The sequence below is a fragment of the Papaver somniferum genome, unplaced genomic scaffold (assembly GCF_003573695.1).
Source record: "Papaver somniferum cultivar HN1 unplaced genomic scaffold, ASM357369v1 unplaced-scaffold_21, whole genome shotgun sequence".
Taxonomy (NCBI): Eukaryota; Viridiplantae; Streptophyta; class Magnoliopsida; order Ranunculales; family Papaveraceae; genus Papaver; species Papaver somniferum.
In genome coordinates, this window is record NW_020631041.1 from 10,242,744 (window position 1) to 10,269,423 (window position 26,680).

The 26,680-nt window shown below is 37.8% G+C and overlaps 2 protein-coding genes and 1 pseudogene across 8 annotated transcripts; all 3 read right to left on the reverse strand.

The window, feature by feature from the left end:
* Positions 1-9,932: 9,932 nt before the first annotated feature.
* LOC113340081 (heterogeneous nuclear ribonucleoprotein Q-like) lies at positions 9,933-13,955 on the reverse strand. 4 transcript variants are annotated; one of them, XM_026585301.1, is made up of 9 exons: positions 13,800-13,955; positions 12,719-13,250; positions 12,505-12,621; positions 12,257-12,397; positions 11,987-12,163; positions 11,026-11,233; positions 10,593-10,834; positions 10,396-10,481; positions 9,933-10,301 (listed from the first exon to the last, which is right to left on the reverse strand). In XM_026585301.1, exons 2-9 carry the CDS (start codon positions 13,199-13,201, stop codon positions 10,163-10,165), a joined length of 1,593 nt encoding a protein of 530 aa, XP_026441086.1. In that variant the 5' UTR covers positions 13,202-13,250; positions 13,800-13,955; the 3' UTR covers positions 9,933-10,162. The 4 variants fall into 4 exon arrangements, with proteins under 4 accessions (XP_026441086.1, XP_026441088.1, XP_026441085.1 ...); XM_026585303.1 differs by having other exon boundaries at positions 9,994-10,301; positions 12,719-13,225; XM_026585300.1 differs by having other exon boundaries at positions 9,994-10,301; positions 12,719-13,529.
* A 317-nt stretch (positions 13,956-14,272) lies between these two features.
* On the reverse strand, positions 14,273-18,402 carry LOC113340056 (polyadenylate-binding protein-interacting protein 11-like). 4 transcript variants are annotated; one of them, XM_026585270.1, is made up of 11 exons: positions 18,176-18,402; positions 17,943-18,040; positions 17,177-17,800; positions 17,031-17,075; positions 16,859-16,931; positions 16,625-16,737; positions 16,213-16,272; positions 16,078-16,125; positions 15,904-15,972; positions 14,986-15,047; positions 14,273-14,894 (listed from the first exon to the last, which is right to left on the reverse strand). In XM_026585270.1, exons 3-11 carry the CDS (start codon positions 17,723-17,725, stop codon positions 14,837-14,839), a joined length of 1,077 nt encoding a protein of 358 aa, XP_026441055.1. In that variant the 5' UTR covers positions 17,726-17,800; positions 17,943-18,040; positions 18,176-18,402; the 3' UTR covers positions 14,273-14,836. The 4 variants fall into 4 exon arrangements, with proteins under 4 accessions (XP_026441055.1, XP_026441054.1, XP_026441056.1 ...); XM_026585269.1 differs by having other exon boundaries at positions 17,177-17,803; positions 18,176-18,401; XM_026585271.1 differs by lacking the exon at positions 16,078-16,125 and having other exon boundaries at positions 17,177-17,803; positions 18,176-18,401.
* Positions 18,403-24,071: 5,669 nt separating this feature from the next.
* On the reverse strand, positions 24,072-24,171 carry LOC113340394 (annotated as a pseudogene).
* Between the last annotated feature and the right edge of the window lie 2,509 nt (positions 24,172-26,680).

Here is a 26,680-nt window from a genome sequence, read left to right on the forward strand (position 1 = left end):
CATCCAATATCTTGGGGTGAGAAAAACAAACTGAGATGGTTTCACGCCAATATAGCGGCATCCAAACTTTATTTGATCAGGATAAATACTTAATCATATAACCTATTAATTATCGACATTTCTTACTGCAACCATTAAATGGTGTCGGTCATATACATGACTTCAAGGGAAAATTCTTAAATTTGTCGATATAATACGTGCCATCTTCAGGTGGCATTCTTTCTCCCCTGGTTAGGGAGGGAAAAACCTTTTAGGTTATCATAATTTGCACCATCCTTTTATGGTGACGTTTCTCCCCCTGACTAAAGTGGGAGAACCTTAAAGGTTATCAACCCTACTCTTGCCGAACTTCTGGTGGCGGGTTGTCATGCCAACTTCTGGTGGCATTTTAGTTTTCCTGATCATGGCGGAAACATTACTATCTCATTTCTGGAAACTTCTGGTTCCATAATTGCCTGATTTTCAAAGGAAATTCTGCTCATGATAGATTTTGGGTGTTAATTAAACCACACAATAAGTGTCCCAAAAACAGCCGCAGGCTCGACAAGAGATGAGACATTTCACGCCGTTCCTTTTTGGCGGCTTACTTCCTCCCCCTAACGGCGGGAATACAGTCTCATCTACAATAAGACATTACCAACACACGGTTTTAAATGTCTTATGAATCGAAACCAATATATAGCTGGGTGACGCTATGGACCAAACACGTAAATTGTAAGGTTGCTTCGCAAACATAATTGATAGTAAATAGTTGGTCGAGCAATAAACTAAATATGCTTAAGCAAAGAACTCAACTAGACCATGTCGAGTGCGCACATGTGCTAACTATATGCTCGATATAATACCAACTGAAGGCAAAGCATCAAAAGCCTATAAATTTACCACCAAAATAAATGGACTTAGCTGGAAAGTATAAAAATGGATACGCAGCCACAAGATTTGCACAAACAGTTTGCCAAAATCTAACATCACGTGTTAATATAACAAGAGACCATCTAGTAGACGTGTCTATCAATACGATAAAGTATTGAAATAATTGTCCATACTGCAGGGTGAATAAGTCCTGCATATGCCACCTTGAATCCTTTCTAGGGATTAAAGTTGGTGTTTCAGCAACGGGTTACCATAATGTTAATGTTAATGGAATTTAATGACTAATTGTCTCTGGGACCAAACAACACAATTTACATCCTCATGTAATAGAAGCTTCAGGTTCTGTAAAGGATGTACATGAGAATTTTTAATTGTCTACTCATCTTGGTAGAACTTTGGTGTCCATACGTACCATGCCTAGGCATGAAAAATCGAGGTCATTAAACTTCTGGCTAATGACATTGTGAGATTCTACTGATAGAATTTTCATATGGCACTCCCATAAAAGAGAGAGCCTCAAACTTCTCTTAACGTGCTTCTAGTACAAAAACAAATGAAGTAACAAAATACTCCATAAAAATGCTCATTTATTATTTCAAGGTGGTAATACCAAATATTTCTAAAACTCAACAGATTCTTCTAGAACCTGATAGAATATAAGGCAAATACCACACCACCATATAAAATGATACACGCTCTTCTGCAGATGTCTATCATACTATTCGAACCTGAAATGATATTTTTCACATTTCCAGAAACCTCTACAAGGTTATAAAATGGTTCGAAAATTCGTGTTTGTTGTTTCGTCTAAATTTGAGACAAGTATCTCCATCGTCCATATCTATACTGGATTGATTACTTCTGGAATCCATATCCTTTGGCAAAGATAAGACGAGAGAAAAATAGTAGAGTCACCAACAAAAACATTTGGTAACCATGGGCTACTTTGGGAACCCAAAATTTTATGGCTATTCCTGAAATCCAAGTATTTCGATAGACCAGTTCTGGAGTCTATTTTATGGATTACTACTGGAACCCAAATATTTTGGATCACCGCATGGAACCATAATTTAAATGTTGGACCGCTTCTGGGTCAACGACATCTCATGGATTACTTCGGGAATCCATCAATTCAAAAACAAGTAAATAAAATAAACAAAACTCAAAATAAAGAAACATATATGGTACCGACATAATAAATCTCCATTTTCGTCCCTCGGGGGTCGACGAAATATTAATTTACAAGTGTGCAAATGGATACATGCAATATAGGAAAATTCCTCAATATCAGTCACAGGTCACTTCAGGGACCGCTGATAGAAACCGCTAGCACTTTATAATGGGTCACTTCTGGGACCAAACAGCTAGCGGACCGTGCCCTTTTGCATTCATACTATGCTAGACGAAATTCCAACTTCTGGTGGAATTATTTCAAATCGCTGGAGATTATTGGTTAAACACCATTGTTATTGTCTTTTATCTCTTGAATTAGAGTCTTTGCTCCTGGATTGGAGTTTCTATCATCATCATTAAGTTTTACAGAGCTAATCCTGGGGTTCAGCAGGAAACCCTCAATCGTACTTAAAACGATAATACTTCTCTCTGCGCTTAATCTAAACACCAACCTGTAATTTTCAGGCCTCGCAATTTTACGGTGTGAGTCGGATCCGATCTTTGCGCTTTTCGAGAGATTCCATCCTCTACCTTAATTTGAGGGGAACGGATCATATGCCTATCAATCACAATGTCGATGCTCCTCTGCAGAGGGGTACACAACTACTATTGTAAAATAATCGACAATTATATACAATCTAACACATTCTCTAGTGCATGCACTCTCAATAAAAGTTTCACATACTGGTACCAGCGCCACTTCAGGGGCATTATCATCTCCTCATTTTTAATAAAGAGTTCCAAACTTAGAGAATGTGGATCATATTCCGATAGTCTCCACGAGCACTATCTTTAGTCTCTCTTCAAGAGCACTACATATTAGGAAAGTGATTGGATTCTCTTTTTAGAGGCATATATGAGGCAGTTATTTAGGCCTCAAGTGTGTTTTAACACACGACTTCGTCACTGCGAGATGCATGATTTAACCTGCTGTGACAACTTCTCGTGTCCGCATCCTTAAGCAAGTGACAAACAATATTTTCCCAGAGCTACTGCAGTTATTTGTTTTAATCATGAGTAACCTCCAACACCTCAATTACATCCAATATCTTGGGGTGAGAAAAACAAACTGAGATGGTTTCACGCCAATATATAGCGGCATCCAAACTTTATTTGATCAGGATAAATACTTAATCATATAACCTATTAATTATCGACATTTCTTACTGCAACCATTAAATGGTGTCGGTCATATACATGACTTCAAGGGAAAATTCTTAAATTTGTCGATATAATACGTGCCATCTTCAGGTGGCATTCTTTCTCCCCTGGTTAGGGAGGGAAAAACCTTTTAGGTTATCATAATTTGCACCATCCTTTTATGGTGACGTTTCTCCCCCTGACTAAAGTGGGAGAACCTTAAAGGTTATCAACCCTACTCTTGCCGAACTTCTGGTGGCGGGTTGTCATGCCAACTTCTGGTGGCATTTTAGTTTTCCTGATCATGGCGGAAACATTACTATCTCATTTCTGGAAACTTCTGGTTCCATAATTGCCTGATTTTCAAAGGAAATTCTGCTCATGATAGATTTTGGGTGTTAATTAAACCACACAATAAGTGTCCCAAAAACAGCCGCAGGCTCGACAAGAGATGAGACATTTCACGCCGTTCCTTTTTGGCGGCTTACTTCCTCCCCCTAACGGCGGGAATACAGTCTCATCTACAATAAGACATTACCAACACACGGTTTTAAATGTCTTATGAATCGAAACCAATATATATAGCTGGGTGACGCTATGGACCAAACACGTAAATTGTAAGGTTGCTTCGCAAGACATAATTGATAGTAAATAGTTGGTCGAGCAATAAACTAAATATGCTTAAGCAAAGAACTCAACTAGACCATGTCGAGTGCGCACATGTGCTAACTATATGCTCGATATAATACCAACTGAAGGCAAAGCATCAAAAGCCTATAAATTTACCACCAAAATAAATGGACTTAGCTGGAAAGTATAAAAATGGATACGCAGCCACAAGATTTGCACAAACAGTTTGCCAAAATCTAACATCACGTGTTAATATAACAAGAGACCATCTAGTAGACGTGTCTATCAATACGATAAAGTATTGAAATAATTGTCCATACTGCAGGGTGAATAAGTCCTGCATATGCCACCTTGAATCCTTTCTAGGGATTAAAGTTGGTGTTTCAGCAACGGGTTACCATAATGTTAATGTTAATGGAATTTAATGACTAATTGTCTCTGGGACCAAACAACACAATTTACATCCTCATGTAATAGAAGCTTCAGGTTCTGTAAAGGATGTACATGAGAATTTTTAATTGTCTACTCATCTTGGTAGAACTTTGGTGTCCATACGTACCATGCCTAGGCATGAAAATCGAGGTCATTAAACTTCTGGCTAATGACATTGTGAGATTCTACTGATAGAATTTTCATATGGCACTCCCATAAAAGAGAGAGCCTCAAACTTCTCTTAACGTGCTTCTAGTACAAAAACAAATGAAGTAACAAAATACTCCATAAAAATGCTCATTTATTATTTCAAGGTGGTAATACCAAATATTTCAAAACTCAACAGATTCTTCTAGAACCTGATAGAATATAAGGCAAATACCACACCACCATATAAATGATACACGCTCTTCTGCAGATGTCTATCATACTATTCGAACCTGAAATGATATTTTTCACATTTCCAGAAACCTCTACAAGGTTATAAAATGGTTCGAAAATTCGTGTTTGTTGTTTCGTCTAAATTTGAGACAAGTATCTCCATCGTCCATATCTATACTGGATTGATTACTTCTGGAATCCATATCCTTTGGCAAAGATAAGACGAGAGAAAAATAGTAGAGTCACCAACAAAAACATTTGGTAACCATGGGCTACTTTGGGAACCCAAAATTTTATGGCTATTCCTGAAATACAAGTATTTCGATAGACCAGTTCTGGAGTCTATTTTATGGATTACTACTGGAACCCAAATATTTGGATCACCGCATGGAACCATAATTTAAATGTTGGACCGCTTCTGGGTCAACGACATCTCATGGATTACTTCGGGAATCCATCATTCAAAAACAGTAAATAAATAAATAAACAAAACTCAAAATAAAGAAAACATATATGGTACCGACATAATAATCTCCATTTTCGTCCCTCGGGGGTCGACGAAATATTAATTTACAAGTGTGCAAATGGATACATGCAATATAGGAAAATTCCTCAATATCAGTCACAGGTCACTTCAGGGACCGCTGATAGAAACCGGCTAGCACTTTTAATGGGTCACTTCTGGGCCAAACAGCTAGCGGACCGTGCCCTTTTGCATTCATATTATGCTAGACGAAATTCCAACTTCTGGTGGAATTATTTCAAAATCGCTGGGATTATTGGTTAAACACCATTGTTATTGTCTTTTATCTCTTGAATTAGAGTCTTGCTCCTGGATTGGAGTTTCTATCATCATCATTAAGTTTTACAGAGCTAATCCTGGGGTTCAAGCAGGAAACCCTCAATCGTACTTAAAACGATAATACTATTCTCTATGCGCTTAATCTCAAACACCAACCTGTAATTTTCAGGCCTCGCAATTTTACGGTGTGAGTCGGATCCGATCTTTGCGCTTTTTCGAGAGATTCCATCCTCTACCTTAATTTGAGGGGAACGGATCATATGCCTATCAATCACAATGTCGATGCTCCTCTGCAGAGGGGTACACAACTACTATTGTAAAATAATCGACAATTATATACAATCTAACACATTCTCTAGTGCATGCACTCTCAATAAAAGTTTCACATACTGGTACCAGCGCCACTTCAGGGGCATTATCATCTCCTCATTTTTAATAAAGAGTTCCAAATTTAGAGAATGTGGATCATATTCCGATAGTCTCCACGAGCACTATCTTTAGTCTCTCTTCAAGAGCACTACATATTAGGAAAGTGATTGGATTCTCTTTTTAGAGGCATATATGAGGCAGTTATTTAGGCCTCAAGTGTGTTTTAACACACGACTTCGTCACTGCGAGATGCATGATTTAACCTGCTGTGACAACTTCTCGTGTCCGCATCCTTAAGCAAGTGACAAACAATATTTTCCCAGAGCTACTGCAGTTATTTGTTTTAATCATGAGTAACCTCCAACACCTCAATTACATCCAATATCTTGGGGTGAGAAAAACAAACTGAGATGGTTTCACGCCAATATATAGCGGCATCCAAACTTTATTTGATCTGGATAAATACTTAATCAGATAACCTATTAATTATCGACATTTCTTACTGCAACCATTAAATGGTGTCGGTCATATACATGACTTCAAGGGAAAATTCTTAAATTTGTCGATATAATACGTGCCATCTTCAGGTGGCATTCTTTCTCCCCTGGTTAGGGAGGGAAAAACCTTTTAGGTTATCATAATTTGCACCATCCTTTTATGGTGACGTTTCTCCCCCTGACTAAAGTGGGAGAACCTTAAAGGTTATCAACCCTACTCTTGCCGAACTTCTGGTGGCGGGTTGTCATGCCAACTTCTGGTGGCATTTTAGTTTTCCTGATCATGGCGGAAACATTACTATCTCATTTCTGGAAACTTCTGGTTCCATAATTGCCTGATTTTCAAAGGAAATTCTGCTCATGATAGATTTTGGGTGTTAATTAAACCACACAATAAGTGTCCCAAAAACAGCCGCAGGCTCGACAAGAGATGAGACATTTCACGCCGTTCCTTTTTGGCGGCTTACTTCCTCCCCCTAACGGCGGGAATACAGTCTCATCTACAATAAGACATTACCAACACACGGTTTTAAATGTCTTATGAATCGAAACCAATATATATAGCTGGGTGACGCTATGGACCAAACACGTAAATTGTAAGGTTGCTTCGCAAGACATAATTGATAGTAAATAGTTGGTCGAGCAATAAACTAAAGATGCTTAAGCAAAGAACTCAACTAGACCATGTCGAGTGCGCACATGTGCTAACTATATGCTCGATATAATACCAACTGAAGGCAAAGCATCAAAAGCCTATAAATTTACCACCAAAATAAATGGACTTAGCTGGAAAGTATAAAAATGGATACGCAGCCACAAGATTTGCACAAACAGTTTGCCAAAATCTAACATCACGTGTTAATATAACAAGAGACCATCTAGTAGACGTGTCTATCAATACGATAAAGTATTGAAATAATTGTCCATACTGCAGGGTGAATAAATCCTGCATATGCCACCTTGAATACTTTCTAGGGATTAAAGTTGGTGTTTCAGCAACGGGTTACCATAATGTTAATGTTAATGGAATTTAATGACTAATTGTCTCTGGGACCAAACAACACAATTTACATCCTCATGTAATAGAAGCTTCAGGTTCTGTAAAGGATGTACATGAGAATTTTTAATTGTCTACTCATCTTGGTAGAACTTTGGTGTCCATACGGACCATGCCTAGGCATGAAAAATCGAGGTCATTAAACTTCTGGCTAATGACATTGTGAGATTCTACTGATAGAATTTTCATATGGCACTCCCATAAAAGAGAGAGCCTCAAACTTCTCTTAACGTGCTTCTAGCACAAAAACAAATGAAGTAACAAAATACTCCATAAAAATGCTCATTTATTATTTCAAGGTGGTAATACCAAATATTTCTAAAACTCAACAGATTCTTCTAGAACCTGATAGAATATAAGGCAAATACCACACCACCATATAAAATGATACACGCTCTTCTGCAGATGTCTATCATACTATTCGAACCTGAAATGATATTTTTCACATTTCCAGAAACCTCTACAAGGTTATAAAATGGTTCGAAAATTCGTGTTTGTTGTTTCGTCTAAATTTGAGACAAGTATCTCCATCGTCCATATCTATACTGGATTGATTACTTCTGGAATCCATATCCTTTGGCAAAGATAAGACGAGAGAAAAATAGTAGAGTCACCAACAAAAACATTTGGTAACCATGGGCTACTTTGGGAACCCAAAATTTTATGGCTATTCCTGAAATCCTAGTATTTCGATAGACCAGTTCTGGAGTCTATTTTATGGATTACTACTGGAACCTAAATATTTTGGATCACCGCATGGAACCATAATTTAAATGTTGGACCGCTTCTGGGTCAACGACATCTCATGGATTACCTCGGGAATCCATCAATTCAAAAACAAGTAAATAAAATAAACAAAACTCAAAACAAAGAAAACATATATGGTACCGACATAATAAATCTCCATTTTCGTCCCTCGGGGGTCGACGAAATATTAATTTACAAGTGTGCAAATGGATACATGCAATATAGGAAAATTCCTCAATATCAGTCACAGGTCACTTCAGGGACCGCTGATAGAAACCGGCTAGCACTTTATAATGGGTCACTTCTGGGACCAAACGGCTAGCGGACCGTGCCCTTTTGCATTCATACTATGCTAGACGAAATTCCAACTTCTGGTGGAATTATTTCAAAATCTCTGGACATTATTTAGAGCAAGAGAAATTAAATTTATGTTATCCTCTAGGGATACAACAATTTCTCGCTTCGCTGGTATTAAAACCGTAAGTACCATAACAAAAATAATATAGCGGAAAATTATTAAAGTTTACGGAGTCGTGGTTCTCACCATCCTCGCACTTACCCAAAAACATTCGTACAAGTTTGCAATACTTGTAGAACAACTTGCCTCCATTAACAGTGTTACTACCCTGATCAATAGAAGCAACAGAGTCAGTACTACTATCCACATATATAATCAAAAACACAAATTCAACTCAAAACACAAATATAAATTGTGAAGTTGATTATATGGCTTTGTGGGTATCATCCCCGGCAGCTTGGCATAACTATCGCCGAACACTGGTTTATCAATTGGAGGCATCGAGCTATTCGTGCTGATAACGTGTTGTGTTCTCATGCGACTCTCATGTATGTACTATGCCGATACAATTAAACATTGTTGGTGTTGGTATGTAACTGAAATTATAGAAGAAGAAAGATGGGAGGAGAAGATGGGAATTAAATTCCTCATTTCATTTCTTATTACTCGGTTTCTTAAAGTAGTACATCCATGGTTGAGAACTGGCTATTTATATCCAGTAAGTCGGTAAGACAAATAACACGTATGTGTCTAGAAATGTTTAGAAAACTTAAAGATTAAGGCTCCTCGGTTGATCCTCATCAGTTAAGAAGCGGTTAATTTGTCCGGTTTTCTCTCGATGCCTGCTCGATTAATGGTGGGCCATTTATGACGTGTATACAACATGAAATGATTTTTCTTCATCACTGTATATAATTTTTTTCTTGTTTGTAACTTTGGGACTAGGATACATATTCTAAACGAATCATTGGCCTCTATATGAAAATGCATACTACTAGGCCTGTCTCAATTTTTGTGTGTGTTTCTTAAAGATTAATGGAATTACTTTTCATTCATACCAATCTCTCCACTAATCTTTTATCTTATTATCTGTGATTTGAGATCATGTGTGTCTTTGTTGGCGCCGATTTCTTTGTTGTTGTGATGTTCGGTTCGTTAAGCCAATGGTGATTTGGATGGATTACACAGGTGTCATCGTTTAGTTTCGCTTAGTCATATGATAGTGTCCCTGGCTTTGACACGCTCTCCTCTTCTTTGGTCCTTTGGGTTGTTCACACGTATTTCCTTAACCGTTTCCAACTTTTTTACTTCTTAATTTACAAGCTTTTCCATAAACTGCTTGCACTTGCGAGTAAATCCAAGAGGCGATTTTGCTGAAAGATGGCCAGAAGATAGTTGATCTTGGAAAGGCGATTGACAAACAATTATGTAAAACTGAAATGGGAGTGTACTTGTAACCGTAACCTGGACTGAAGGAAACTAGTTATAAAACTGCAGAATTTTAAGAAATATACACAAATACAACTACAGAAGTATAAAACTTTAGGCTCCTCGCCCCCAAGTTAAGAATTGATGAAACGGGACAAGAAAATAATTTTTCGGGAAGTTTCTCATTTTAAGTCAAAAGTTTCATCCGACACTATAGATGAGTTACAGAAGAAACGGCTAGGCAAATGACTTTGTTTGTCCCAAGTTTCTTTTTCTTGTTTTGTTAGATCAAAATTCTTTAAGAAAACAGATCCTATTACAAGATTCCACCACTACTAATAAGGGTGGTATCTACGGTTACGACCCCCATCACCGCCACCATTTCCTCCTCTTCCTTGTGATCTACCTGACCCACTGCCTCTATCGTCTCTCCGAGAAGGCTGGGGTGCAGGAGTTTGTGCACCAGGCTGTTGTCTGTACCAATTGCATCATGAATAAGAATCAATTAAAAATAAAGAAGGCAGGTGGGAAGTTTTAAACACTAAATCAGGTACTGAAGACAACTTACAAAACATATCCAACTCGGCCATCTGGCAGAACCATCGGCACCATTGCCATTCCTGCTGGCATTGGTCCCCTACCATATATCATAGGCTGCAGCACAAATCAAACCCACTCCATGAGAAAATGCAAACTAACAGCCGCAGAAGAACCTAAGTTATTACCCAAGATGAAAATATATTCACTACATACAATCTAACCAACCTGTTGAAATCCACCACCAGCCGCTACGCCACCATATGCAGCAGCACCACCACCATATGCAGCAGCAGTACCACCATATGCAGCAGCCGCGCCACCATATGCAGCAGCCGCAGCTGCAGCACCATATGGATCTCCATACTGATATGGGAGGTATGCTGGAGCAGCTGCAGGCTTATAAGAATTATTCGTATCAAATTTCTTCTCATTCAGAGGTTTAGCAAGGGCTACATCCAAGACACGACCTGCATAGGTTCATTGTTAGCCAGTTACTTTCACAGAATTCATGGAATGTAAAGATATATGTGCTTTGAACAAGCCAGTTATTCTGCACATTTTTATCAACTCTAACTAATTTGGTATTTATCATGTCCAGCTTTTGAACCAATCATATTTGTCACAGAATTAAAATAAAGTTTATCATACGTATTATTACCATCAATTTCATATTTTTCTGTCCCTTTTATAGCTTTCAATGCACTTGATCTCTCAGCATAATGGATGAATCCAAATTCCTTCTTATTTTGCCCACCTTTACCAGGAGGCAAAACGATTTTTGTGACCTCTCCATGACGTCTAAATAATTCCTTCAGCTGTTCTGTTGTAGTGTTCTCAGGCAAGTTTTTCACATAAAGGGCCTTCACCTGTAAAATTCCAACAGAAGTGCTGAGCCACTTAAAGCATCAAGGTAAACTGTAAAAGAGATAAAAAAAAGATATGGTATCTTCAACAGACATGAATATACAAAATAATAAGTTGGGCATCATCTTTTAGGCAAAACTGAGAAGCTCAAAGGGGAGACATCGATTTTCCAGGGACCAGTGGACATAATCAGTTTGGACTAACATTTAATTCTTGCGTATACCTTGCTCAGTTTCCCTGATTTCTAAGAGGCTCGGTAACTTGGTTGTGCCTTCAAGCATATCTTTTGGGAGAATTGAGAAGCTCAAATACAAAGGGGAGACACCAGTTCTCATGGGAGATAGGACTGTGGACGTAATCAGTTTACACTAACATTCAACTCACATGTGTATCAAATCCAGTTGCCCTAGTCTATAAGAGGCTCCGTAACTTGGATGTGCGTTCAACTGCTTTGCTCCTAATTCTGTCACGTCTTTGACTAGTGATCCTTACATGTTTAATCATCTAGTATATACCTGTTGAACCATCCACTAAATGACCGACTAGGAAAGGCCTCATGTAGACGGGAACTACTGCCCACAGTAGAGAGAGGTAAAATTTGTCCAAAACTAGCCCCGGAAAAATAAGGGGTTTACCCACAAGAACAAGGGGATTAAGTATCTGCTCAGACCACACACATAATGTATGACTGGTCAAAAAAACTTGTGAAACCAAGTTGGAAAATTTGAGCAGAACAATGTCTAGCAAGGCAATACCTGAGCTGCAGCAGCAGGATCAGGTGAACTTTTGGGATCAGCCCAGCTAACTGTTGGAGTATTCCCATCCAATTTAAATTTTGGGGTTGACATGTTCTGTCGTGCGTAATCTGCACAAGCATTATTGTAGAACTCGACGAAAGCAAAACCACGATTGCGGCTTGGATTTTGTGGATCCTGAAAGGCAAACAACACGACCAATTAAGTGAGCAACTAGGCCATTTATATTATAAGAAGAAGAAAAAAATCAGCTCGGCATGGCGACTCCACCTTCAAAAGTTCAATATTTTCAACTCCAGGACCATTCTCCTCAATGGCTCTTCGTAGTTCCTGCTCGCTCCAACTCTTAGGAATGTTTCCCATAAACAGCCTGTGTTTAGCTTGAGAGAGCGAACACCTTATGGTTCTTCCCTATACGAATAAGAAACAATGGGGAAAACCATCAATTTTAATATGTTATACAGAGAAGTTAACTACAAAGTGACCAGGTACCAAAACCAAATGTGAACAAGAGTTACCTTAAATTCTTTATTGCGGAACTCTTCAATGGCATCTTGTCCAAACTCCTTAGTTTTGTATGTTATAAACGCATAGCCCTTGTTTTCTCCTGTATCCTTATCCTTCATGAGTCTAACCTATAACAATAAGTTGTATAAGAGTTAGAGACTTGTCAAACGAAGAAGGAGAATCAATTCTACTAGTGCAAGAAGTTAAACGTGGGTAAGCATTCACCTCAGTAACTTCACCAATTCGCTCACAAAGGTTCCTTAGATCATCCTCTGTGACATCCCGAGGTAATCCACCAATAAAAACCTCAGACCCATGTGGAGGAAGTGCAAGAAGTTCAGCACGCTTTTTCATTTCGTCATCGTGAAATTTAGATAGATTTGCCTTGTCTTCATCCTCCTCAATAGACTCAACACCATTGTGTGCTCCACCATCATCTTCTGATAAAGCGGCCTTCCCGTTTGCATGCTGGTCATCATCTGATTTCAAGTTGTCTTCTTCTTCTTCTTCATCACCTTCTTCTTCTTCTTTCCCATGCTCATTGTAATCCTCATCCCTGGTTTTCCGCTCGTCCATTCTGTCATCTTCCTCGCTCGGTTCGTCACTCATCTCTTCTTCCTCCTCTTCTTCTTCAATATAGTTGTCCTCATCGAGGTCTACATGTTCCTCAGTTCCTACCACGTGCGAAGGATGATCCCCAGCCGCCATAGCTCAAGTTCTAGTATAACCAACCTGCAAGCTTGAAGGACGATGACAACTGTGGAGGATGCCGGAGACATTGGCAGCAGAGAGGATGGATATGATGGGTTTGGAGTGAAGAGGCAATAATAAGAAGAAGATAAATGTTAAGGCCAGTAGTAGGATGACGATTTATTTGCAGAGTAGTATAGTAGTAAGAAGAAGAATCTCTTAGTAATTGGAATGTAGGTGGCATGATTTGGTATATTTCTAGTTTTATCAAGGGTAAAAAAGTAAACAACAAAGATAGATTTGGTTTTCGCAGTATTTGTTTGTCTGTAATTTCTGATGAGTTTTTCTATATCATGATCATCATAATAGATTGAAATGAAAAGATAAGGATCCCCCATAGTTGCAAACGGGACAAGACACTCAAATAGTTTAGACAAAATTGAAACTAAATTAACAAACAGATTTTAGGAAACTTCTTAAAATCTAGACATGCATTTCATTCCCAATAGTGATAAATGAACCCTAGAAACAAGAAGAACATGAATGAATCAAATTCATACCAAATCTGGACAGAATAACACAGACAGAGAGAGTAAGTGAAAGAGGGTCTGCTTACCGGAGGAGATTTCTGGTTTCTCTAATCACTTTCAGAGATTTTCTGTGTTGTGAAAAAGCTCTTTCTCTTTTGGTTTCTCTAAACAGTCTCTCTCTATCTTTCTCGAAATGTTTTCTAAATCTAGGGTTTTTCCTTTTAAGCAGCAGACTCCAGGATACTCTCGCCTCGTGTCGTGTCCCCTGTGGAAGGGAATTGATTGGATATTTAACAACAACAATTTATTACACCACAAGCCCATTAATAGGGCCCACTAACTCTTGCTTCTTTTTCTTTTTTTTTTTTGGATATTCGAATGGTTTGATTGCGATATTGCTGGATAAAAAATACACCACAACCAAGACAAAGAGTATTGATCCACAAGACAAGATATTTGGGTAACAAAGACGAGTTGCGAGGGATAAGAGTACAAGAATTGGACATCAACTTGCAAAGCTGGATAGAGAGAAAAGGAAGTGACTACCTCTAAACTGTCAAATTCTAACAAGTGCTACACTCAACAAAATGTGATACACATTACAGCTTACAAGTCATTGTAATTTATCCAATGCTTGGATTCTATTGCTACATAACCTTTACCAAGTTGAACCTTGCTGCACCCTCTAAAACCTCCACTACTGAATCCAAGCATATCAAGATTAAACCATCCGTGGAATATGATGAAACATATCAAGCATATATCCAACAGGTCCATGAAATAAACAGAAATAATTCATTTTTCTTTCGACAGGACAATAATTCATAAAACCAACCGAACAGAATCTACCTCTGTTCCTTTGATGGAAGTTTTTCTCTACGGATACTGATTGATGTCAATTTAATGTGCATTGAGAAATAAATTGAAATGATATCCCCAAAAACTCGAAGTTTCATCCCGTCTACGGTGCTAGAAGCAGGAAAAAGAACAAAAAAAAGTCGGAATAACTGTAGTAAACTCCCTAGTGTATATGTCTTCATGTTTCTCGCTCTCTATAAATATATGCATAGATAATCATATTTCTGTAGCTGCATCATCTGTCTCAGAGACCTGCAAAGATGGTTCAGTGCATGTTCGGACGAGGAGGACGTGGGCGGACTGGTGTCTTTGATGGGCTCACCCTGGATACAGGATGACAAGAACCGTGATTAGAAAGTTGACACAACCCGAAAAAGACAAGGAAGTGGGAGAACAACAACAAAATCAACTGACCTTATAGGCAACGACCCAAGAACCACACCACTACAATTTAGAGCAGCAGTAGCACTCTCTGCCTGCAAGAGGAATAAAAACCATAAGAAAAGCCATCCATTTGCTGGACCAGTTGGTCTAAGGAATAAGCCTGAGTTAACAGAGAAAAACTACACTGTGATTGACCATGTGCAATGTTTACTATGAGCTTGACATGATATCACTAAGTGATAAATAACTCGAACATAATCAAAATAGTATCACGACATGCTTTTTCTGTAATGCAAAAACGAAGAGGTAAATGAAAAATAAAAGGCAGGACCTGAAAGCAGAAAAAAAGTTTGGATACTCATATTAGGCTTTTTATCAGAGTCAAAAAGTTAAAGGGCAGAAGAAGCCTAATTCGTTTATGTCAAAAGGTTTTTCACAAATGATGCACAAGATAGTGCATCACAGACCTTTCCATCGGATGCATTCTTGGCTGGCAGCACAACAATTCATCTCAGAGTCAGGCCCTAGTATCGGATTCCAAAACTATCAATTCATCTCAGTTCTCTAAAGTCTGTGTTGCTCTCTAGCTTAAACATACCTTTCAAACAAACTGTGGTGTCAGCAAAGTCTAGAACTTCTTCAAAACTTGATCGTTTTAATACAACGAAAACAAGTCTATTAACAAAAATCTGAGGAAGCATGAAAAACAAGCATAACTTAGTTTTGACGGCTGTGTCTTAAACTGTGACCAAATTTCGGGGATAGACCTACACCAACCAGACGACTTGCAAGTTCTTTTGCTTACGTATATGATGTCTTAGATTCTCTAAGTATCACTTTTGATACTCCCAGTACCTTTAAGAACTGAATCTATACTTGACTCAAACTATAAGGCTCGGTATATTCAAGGTAAATTAATCAAGCAGAGGCGTAAAAAAGGAGAATTACCATAACAAACTCAACAAAAGCAATACACGTAGAATGACGATAGTCTCCAAGAATCCTCAAGCGATAAACCTGTATAAAGTACATGTTGTCTCGTGAAAACTTTTCCTTAAAAGGTAAGACCAACAGATCCAATAAGCGAGAATTTTAACATTTCTTAAAGTGGCAGCAACAAACCTCCCCACAGATTGATTCAAAGAAGAGTTTGACATCAGCATGAGAAATCTACTTGAGATTAACAAGAAAGTCAGATAAAAGCTTCCACAGTCAAATTGTACACTAAACCAGTAAAAATGGAAATTGAAGGGCGACCTTTTTGTCAATATTTGTGCAATAAATGGTCCTAGCGCACATTTCGCGCTCATCTTCAGACTGGAACGGAAATAAAGTCAACCTCAAGTTATAAACATGTCAATAAGTATATTACATCCAACATTTATTTATCATACGACATAGAGCACTAACACTTGTAAGATGATAACTGGGAAGAACGATGCAAATGCTGCTATGAGTCGCATTAACACTTGGGTACTGGTAGATTGTGTACGTACAAAATTTATGGCAAAATAATATTAATGGAAATACTTAAATATAACAGCACGAGATACTTAATACAGCTATCACTTCCTAACTTCACTCAATCCGTTGACAAGAAAGATAAGCACAACAATAAGCATTTCCATAAAGGAAAAGGAAAGGGACAATATCAGAAGCAATTTCTCACCCTGGGCAAGAACGTCGGGTTAACAGGTGCAATTGCGGTTTTTGAAGGCAGCACCCTCACTGGATAGAACCCAAGCATTGTTCCTGCGAGACTCAGGGCAGCCCTTGCACCTTCTGGAATAGAAACATACCAAAACAATCATCAGTGGTCGGGTCACGTATAAGACTGCAACAGAAATAGCATCGAATTAACAAAACCTTAAAAGGAAAAAACACAAAAGTAAAGAGAAGTCACCTTCATCAGTAAATTCCACAAAAGCAAAGCGGAGAACAGAATTAGGATCCCCACATATCCGGCAGTCCACAACCTTGAGCAGCTCAAAAGGTGTAAAATTTGTTCAGAGAGAAACATTGGAGGGACGGACGTGATGAGAAAAGTTACACAATCGCTACAGATGACCAATTACCTGTCCACAATTGATAAAGAGTGCTGCAAGCTGTTCTTCGGTAACCTAATTGACAAAGCAAAGTTACTCGTGGACATCAGGATACAACAATAAATAACAACACAAATTAAATTGAGAAGCTTGAATCTCAAATTTCATATGTATACCTGTTGATCAATGTCAGAGACATACACAGTCCTCCTAATAACATCCTCTCGCTGTGCCATTCTTGTCCTAGTGTTCATTTTGCGCCTTCCTTGACTGTAACTAAATCTCTTGCGCCTACCATCAGCAGAAGCAGCAACATTGTTGTCATTATTATTGACATTGTTGTTGTTGAGCATCATCGGCATTGGTGTTGTCAGCACAAAGTTGTTGTTGTTGTAGTTGATAGGAGGGTATTGATTGGGAATTCCAATGTTAAACTTAGCAGTGAAGAGGGAAGTTGGGCTAGGAATGAATTCTTCAGCCATTGGATTCAATTTGGAGAGGAGTTCCTCCAATTCCCTCATATTCCTTTGATGAATTACAGAACCCCCATTATTCCCATTGGTGGTATGGTGCTGATTGTGATGATTATTGGTAATTCCTCGACCCACCGGAGTAGGATTGGTTTTGGGAGCTTCAGTCTGCTGTTGCTGCTGGACCTTTTTGATTTGTACAGAAGACTGATCAACAGCATCATCACTAGCAGCATTGTTCTCAGGAACGGCCATGGACTCAGTACAGAACAAGGTCAGGTTTAACTCTGATCAACCGTAAATCTAGTTTATTTATTTTACAATCTCGATCTTCTGAAACAAACCCAAAAAAGAAAGGATCTTTTTCATTTATTTAATTAAGAAAATGATCAAAAATAGAGAGAAAAAGATTGCATTTTTATTTTCAGAAAAAAACTAAACGAATCAAATCAATCAGAAAAGGGAGGCAAACCTTCGATTGTAGGTTCTACTACTAGTACACCACTACCACCACCACCGCAGCTGCCGATTCAAAGAGCGATGGATCCAACCACAAGCACCACCATGTTCCTGATCAAGATCGTGAAAAGGGGGAAAAACCCCAAGTTTTATTTTTTATTTTTTGCCTCAAAAGTGTAAAAGAGAAAGAGAGTATAATATTTAAAGTCAGAAGAAGAGTGATTTTTATATTCAACTTAAACTTACTGTATGTTTGTTGTTGGGATCTTCTACTTCTCCCTTCTTCTTCTTCGTCTCTGTGGGGTTTTTTTAGTAATATTTTTGTTAAGCTAATATTATAAACTGGTGATCCATTAAAAGACAAGAAATGGTACTAATAATGAGATGATGGATGATGATGATGAATCTTTGATCGATGGATAGATAACCCCTTTCTCACACCTGTTTTTCTTTCTTAAAAGAGAGGAGTTGTTGTTGCCTTGATCTTCAATTGAATGAGGAGAGATCTTACTAGGGACGGGCTTATGAAGGGGCCAAATAAGGCTTTAGCCCGTCCCTTGATTTAACCCATATCATTTTATTAGTGGATTTGTAGAGTAAAACACCTCATTTTCAGCCCATTTGATTTGATTCTGGGAGGATTTAGTGCTTACAAATTTGTTGTTTGGTCCAAAACTCATATAGTTATTTATTATAGGGTCCAATCGGAAATTAATATTATTTTAGGGTCCATAATTATCAAATTACACATATACCCCTATTTTCTATACGTGCGGATATATAACAATAAATATCAAATCCTCATTTTCTTTCGCTAATCTGTGAGATCCGAAACCGAAATACGTCGTGGAGATTGAGTGTGTAGTTGCGACCATCTGCAGGTTAGCGTCTCTTTCATTGATTAGTTATAATTAGGGTTTTTTCTTATGATTTGATTTCCTTTTCATTTCTAGAGATATGATCAAACAAGAATTGATCTTAAAATTTTGGTTCAATGATGCCGAGAACAAAGATCGAAATGTATAAGAGAGCACACAAGCTAACGACACGGTAAAACAAGTGATTGTACATAAGAACTAGATGAAGAAAAAAATTACAGTTTGATCCAACAGTAAATATATGTCTGAACAAAAATACTGGTTGGATTTTGCGATTTCGATAGTTTTATCACTTATTTTTGGCATTTCGGTTGATTGTTACATTATAATCCAACATTCCATATATGTTGTAGATTCAATACTTATTTTGACATTGCAGTTCATCTTTTGTAGATTCAATACAAATTTGAAGTTGATCCTAAGTAATCACTCTTGGTCTTTGATTTCAGAAGAACGACTTCGTTAGGATTCATAACTTGTTGGAATTATTCTTGGATAACCTTCATTCTTGCGTCAAAGGTCACTTTAAAAGTTTAACCTAATAATCTCTTTCGACCAAATAAAATGAAACCTATAATAAAACAACCAAATACTATCATTTCTTCATTATATATTGAGATATTCTTTGAACTTGATGTAGAAAGAAAGAGAATGGCAGAAAATAAAATCTTTTGATCCTTCATATTTATTTTTGTTATTCTCCCTTTCGGCAACTTGAACGAGTGGGGTACTGAATGTTACCGAGTGAATGATAACAATCTGAACCGAGACGCACCGAAGTGATTTTTATGTAGGTTGAAGTGGTACAAAACCTGATGAATCGAGCGTACTACGATTTTAGTTATTTAGTGATCAAAGTCGAGAGATTCATGCAACTTGATGAAAGAATAATGATTTTTATTCTACGACAAAATATGATGAATGATCAAATACTGCGAACAAGCACATTGAGTCATTTTTCGATTCTTTCCTTACTAGAAAGACTATCCGAACTTCTAGCAATGGTGGACTTATGGCCTTCCAAATGGTTTAACGGGTTCATTTCTTTCAGACTTTCAACTATAGATCTTCTCAACAACATTCGTTAGGACACCAATCTATACCAAATATCAATCACAATCTAAAAGTGTTATACAAAAAATTCAAAGGAACGCATCTTCTTGACAGAATTTTAATAAAACACACTGACTTTCCAAATTGTATATTTTCATAATATCAACGATATATATCATTAATAACAAGATTCAAATGAAAACACACTGACTTTCCAAATTGTACATTTTCATCATCTTGACAGAATTTTAATAAAACACACTGACTTTCCAAAAAATTTAAAGGAACGCATCATCTTGACAGAATTTTAATAAAACACACTGACTTTCCAAATTGTACATTTTCATAATATCAACGATATATATCATTAATAACAAGATTCAAATGAAAATAATATAAATCATCATTTTTTATTCTACTTCCATTAAGTAAGACGTTAAACAATAATGTTGTTATCATTTCATATCTAGACTTAAAATATGTCGTGTGCCAAATTGATTGTAGAATTATGTTAATTTATACCTTCAAAAAAAAAATCTTATTTATATTGACATCGTTATTGGTTTTCTTTTTTTGTATTCTGGTATAAACCATTTTTGTAAATTTTATATATGCCGCGTTCTCCCTTAATTTTTTAAGAATTGTGTCGTGGAAAAAATGAAATGGTGGTGGCAATAAAAAGAGCACGTGTTAAACAATGTTTTAGGGTATCATATTCGTACGTAGGACTTGTGTATAGTTTTGTGTTTGTTTAATTCTTGAGCAAAAAAAGGATATCTTTCTTTGATTTCTGAGATTATTAGTGTGTAAAATATTGAGGGAGCAAAAGAAGAAAGAATTTCTCTGATGAAGAAGGCTTATTCCTCACCGAAACCACCATCAAGAAAGGAGTGACAAGTCTCCAATGAGAACACAAATCATTGAACATTATTTATGGAACTAGGAACCTTAGAAATTGGAGTGGGTTGCAATGCCGTCTCTAAGGGCTTTCAGGGGGTTGGCTCATCATTGCCTTCGGGTATCTGATAGACACATTTTTGTGTCCGATTTGTCTCGATTCTATATATTGTTAGAGCTCATTTTTGTACTTATTATGGTGTTTTATTTATTTGTGAGTATTTTTGGCTAATAAACATTTTTGGAAAAAATTGGCTCGAAAAGTTGTCGGAAAGCACCCGGAGGACATTTGCTATTCGGACTCTCACTTTGGATAAGAGGTAACCTAATTACTAAGGGGCGTCCCATTTCCAGGCAGCTGCTAATCGCACCCCTACCCTGGATAAGGGGCAACCATCTTCAACATTTCAAAACCCAGGTTTTGGCGGGAAAATAGGTGCAGTGAAGAACAGATTTTAGGGTTCCTGATTTGGAGGAGTTTGAGGTCGATTAAACCTCTGATTTTCATAGGATAGACTCCTTACGGGTCTAGGAATCTGATATGGGTGTTTAAATCGATTAGACTAGGCTCAATTGACGGATTTTTATCACAACAGAAAATATGGAAAGTCACGTGTGTGACCTGTTTTAGGGAATTTTAGAGAGATTAAAGTGATGTAAACCTTCCCAAAGATTTTTATCTATCTAAGGAAGAGTTTAGAATAAAAAGGAAAGCTCAGAAACGCGTAGAAATTCTAAAACAAGAAATTGCCGCAACTTTATCGTGAAGAGAAGGAAAGAGATTTTGGAGAGATTTAATCGGTATTTTTGATATAAATAGATGTCTTGGGTCATATATAAGAGGTGTCGAGAGTTTGGGAACCTAAGGAGAGCCAGAGAAGAAGAAATCAGAGCTTTACCAAACTCTGTTTCTGCTGCTGCTGCTGCTGAAGAGGAAGAACGCGAAGAACATTGACGCACGGGAAACTGTCGCAGAACAGTGTCGTTGTTTAACAGCTGAAGAACATTAAGCTGTGCAGGACAGTCGTATTCTAGGGTCTTAAAATCAGCGACAAAGCAACAGTACTTACAACAGTTTTCTGTAACAGTTCCATTGTAACAGCTGTTTTGCAACACCAATACACTATTGCAAACAGTCTGTGTTATTACTTTTCACTCTTTTAATCATCTTTTGAGCAACAAACACATATTTTGAGATCATGATTAATATGAGGAGCTAAACCCCATTGCTGAGGCGATAGAGGAAGCTATTTTTCCAACAAAAAGTGGTATATTCTATTTGATCTTTTTATTTGCAATAATTATATGATTATTTGCCTTGAACTATTATTGAATATGATTTTTATTTGAGTGATTGTGATCTATTTTGATGGAGTATGCTTAGTTTTAAGACTTTATGCTTCATACTTGGTATTTACAATTAGTACTTTTGAAAATCTACTTGTTGCAGTATTTTAGAATCAAATTGAACGAGAAGATTGCATAAATATAAGTATTGGTTTAATCACTTTGAACTTGGAAAATAGTGGAATCTTAGCCTCGGTGTTTCTTTTAGTATTGATATCATCTTTGATTGAGTTTGCTATAATTTTTAGTGAGTTTACTATTTTAATATTAGAATTTAAGTCTAATTAATAGCCTTCACAAGTCTGAGAATCGAACCACTTTTACCACTATCTACAAATCACATCATTTTTGGCGCCGCCGACGCGGACTTAGTTTTAGGGTTTTAGATTTTTTTTATTTTTTTTATTTTTTTATTATTTTTGTCCTTTTTTATGTTTTGGGGTATTTATCTTATGTCTACAGGTTCTGGATCATAAAGAGAATTGTTTCAAGGAGTTTGGTGATTTCATAAAGACTTGGAGCTAAAGATTAAAGCAAAAAGAACAGAAAAGAAGACAATTTTATTTTAGAAAATTTTAGTTTAGGGTTTGTTTATTTTCTTTTAGAAAAAAAATTATATGAGGGTTTATTATTTTTATAATTTTTCTTTATTTTTTTGGACTTTTGGATTTTGGGACATTATTTTTTTTTATTACCCTACGGAAGGGTACTTTAAATATAAATTGTTTGCAGAGAAGGAGGACAATTACGATATTGTCTCTGCACCTTGTGTTCGTACAATAGACATCGGAGTCAGTGGCCCGAGTCGACTACAACCGATTAATCCCCCGTCTGGAACGGGAGGTAAGATTCTAAACACTCGTGAATCCCCTGTCAGCGAGTTACTGGACTCCTTCGTATGCATATATGTTGAGGACTGAATACGAACATTTATTTTTCTAGTAAAGGGCAAGGCCTGGCCATACAAGATAAGGGTTCGGATTTCATCACCGTTCTCTTCTTTCCCGCTTTAGGAACACGTAACCTACGTGAACCTAAGCCTAAAATTTTGACTAGAACGAGACCGATAGGGTAACGAGCTTAACAGGAAAGTCATTTGAAAAATATTGGTTACTCTTTTGAGCATACTTCGAAGTTCTTGACGGTATCTGTAAGTTGAATGCGTGACTGCGCCGCCTTGTAATACCGGTGAGGCCTTGGGTATCAAAGCTCCACCGAGCTTCCCTCGCCTCTATTCAACTTACGTTAACTTGGATTGATTCCAGAGGGGTTTTCTTAAATTGTAACGAATTCCCGTTAGAAGGATTAGAAGCTGGTCTAGAAACAATCTAAGTGGAGCCATCATGCTTTTTGTTTGCTAGAAATCAATAGGTTTGATTTGGTTGAGTCGGCCTTGATCTGTGTTTGCTTAACTTTCCAATTTAGAAAATTTTATTGTATGCCTGAACGTAAAAGAGACGCACTAGGTAGATTTGTTAAAGAGAAACCTAGTAGTTCGAAGCGTCTCGATTACCTTAATCTAGAAAGTCCGGCTTTTGAAGAGTCTGTTTTTGAACGTTCTTTGACTGAGGAGAGAATCCATGTTGCTCCGATAGCGCCAGAAATGGCAACTTTGAAAGCTTTGTTGAATCCAACTAGGACTACCCGTCCTTCGTGTATTAAGTTAGCTGAAACGGAGGCACCCTATGAACTGAAACCTGGGACCTTACAGATGCTCCCAATCTTTTTAGGGAAAGAAAATGAAAACCCTTATTACCATGTTAGGGATTTTGAGGAAATTTGTAGTACTCTAAGAATTAGAGGCTTAGATGATGATGCTTTGAAACTTAGGTTATTCCCATTTTCCCTGAAAGATAAGGCCAAGTCGTGGCTGTATAGTTTGGACTCCGAGTCAATTGAGACATATGAACAACTTACATCTGCCTTTTTCAATAAGTTTTTCCCTAGGCACAAAACATCGTCTATTAGGACGCAAATATGCACATTTTCACAACAAGAGGGAGAATCTTTATATAGGTATTTGGAAAGGTTCAATGATTTATTATCCCAGTGTCCTCATCATGGTTTAGAAAAGGTTAGGCTAGTTCAGATCCTTTATGAGGGTTTAGATTATTCCACAACGACCATGGTTGAGTCTCTATGCACTGGTGGATTTGAAAACCAAACTGTTGATGCGGCGATGGAATTTTTTAATGAAATCGCCGAAAAAACCCAGCAATGGGAAAATAGTAGGGCACCCCAGAAAACAATTTTAAGTAGAGGAAACGTTAATAGGGTAGAAGGAGGCTATGAATCAGATGCCAAAATTGCTGCTATAGCAAAAAGGTTAGAAGCCTTAGAAGTGGGCCAGACTAGTGGTAGAGTGGAGCCTTTTTGGGAAGGCCAGAATATTGAAGAGCAGGCCAATGCTCTTTATAATAACACTAGATTTGATAACCGTCAAAAGATTGACCCATATTCAGAAACCTATAATCCTGGTTGGAGAAACCATCCGAACCTTTCGTGGTCTAAGGGCCAAAGTCAAGGTCAGTTTAGTAATTCTAATGCTCCCCCAGGTTTTGGCTATACTAAGAATCCTTCAGGACTAGCTCAGTTTCAGAATCAGTCAGATAAGAAAATCCTAAGTTTAGAGGAATCTCTCGCCTTGTTAACTCAGCAAACTGCAAAATTCCAGTTATCCGTAGAACAGAGTCTACAAGCTAGTAACAGGATAGGACAAGAAAATAGTCAGGCTATTTCCGAGTTAAAAACCCAGGTTGGTCTGATAAGTGATTCTTTGAGAGAAAAAGGTAAGTTTCCTAGTCAAACACAACCCAACCCTAGAGGAGTTCATGAATTAGGTGCAAAACCATCGAATCAATTGAATGTTGTTAGAACCCTTAGAAGTGGTAGAGTTGTAGACAATAAGGTAACCATGCCCGATAGTGAACATACTGTAGTTCACCCCTCAGGATCTCACCTCTCAGGACCAGTAGCTGAAGAGACTGATAAAGTTTCTGATGATGTGAATTCGGTTCCTGAAAGGTCTGATTTTAGGCCTAGAGCCCCATTTCCTCAGCTATTAGTACCAACAAAGAAGGAATCGAACTTTAATGACATAGTGGAGGTTTTTAAGCAAGTTACCATAAACCTTCCCTTATTAGATGCAATTAGGCAAATTCCTGCTTATGCCAAGTTCCTTAAGGATATGTGTACGCGAAAGCGAAAACTTAGCGTCCATAAGAAAGCCTTTTTAGCTAGTCACGTAAGTTCAATCATTCAGAACACCACAACTCCAAAGTACAAAGACCCAGGTTCTCCTACCATTGCTTGCACAATAGGTAACTTCCGGGTAGAAAAAGCTTTACTTGACTTAGGAGCCAGTGTGAACTTACTGCCATTCCATGTATACTTACAGCTAGGACTTGGTGAAATGAAACCTACTCAGATGACACTGCAGTTAGCTGATAGGTCTGTTAAAATCCCTCGAGGTGTTATCGAGGATGTTCTTATTGAGGTCGACAAGTTTATTTATCCAGTGGATTTCGTGGTCCTAGATACCCAACCTGTCCCTGACCCAGAGAACCAGATACCTGTGATTTTAGGTCGCCCATTTTTAGCTACGTCTAATGCGATCATTAACTGTCGAAATGGTGTGATGAGTTTATCTTTTGGTAATATGACTATGGAGATGAACATTTTTAATGTCAGTAAGCAACCTCATGAGCTAGATGACACATGTGTTGAGGAGGTGAACATGATAGAAGCCTTAGTTCAGGAGTCATTACCAAACATCTTGTCTGAAGACCCATTAGAAAGTTGTCTATCCCATTTTGGTTTAGATTTTGACGACGATAGCACTATTGAACAGGTGAATGCTCTATTAGATTCCCCCTGTGTTAGACACTGATAGATGGAAAGCTAGGTTCGAACCGTTACCAGTTTCTGAGACTACCCTAATTCCTTCTTTAGAAGAGCCCCCAAAGTTGGACCTTAAACCACTACCCGATACTCTAAAGTATGTTTTTAGGCCCATCTGAGACTTTACCTGTGATTGTAGCTTCCAATTTGGATAGTGATCAGGAAAGTAGGCTAGTAAATGTACTTCAAGACAATAAGGAAGCTTTAGGGTGGACTATAGCAGACATTAAGGGTATAAGTCCTACTGTGTGTATGCATCAGATTCATTTAGAGGAAGACTCCAAACCTTCTAGGGAGATGCAACGTCGACTGAACCCTAACATGAAAGAGGTAGTTCGAAAAGAGGTGCTTAAGTTGTTAGATGCGGGTATTATTTACCCAATTTCAGACAGTAAGTGGGTCAGCCCTGTTCAGGTTGTCCCCAAGAAATCAGGTATCACTGTAGTCCAGAATGATAATAATGAATTAATCCCAACCCGAGTGACCACGGGAGTGTGTATTGACTATAGGAAATTGAACAAGGTCACAAGGAAGGATCACTTTCCCCTTCCTTTTATCGACCAAATGCTAGAGCGATTAGCTGGACATAGTCACTATTGCTTCTTAGATGGCTACTCCGGTTATAATCAGATCGTTATTGCCCCAGAAGACCAAGAGAAAACCACTTTTACCTGTC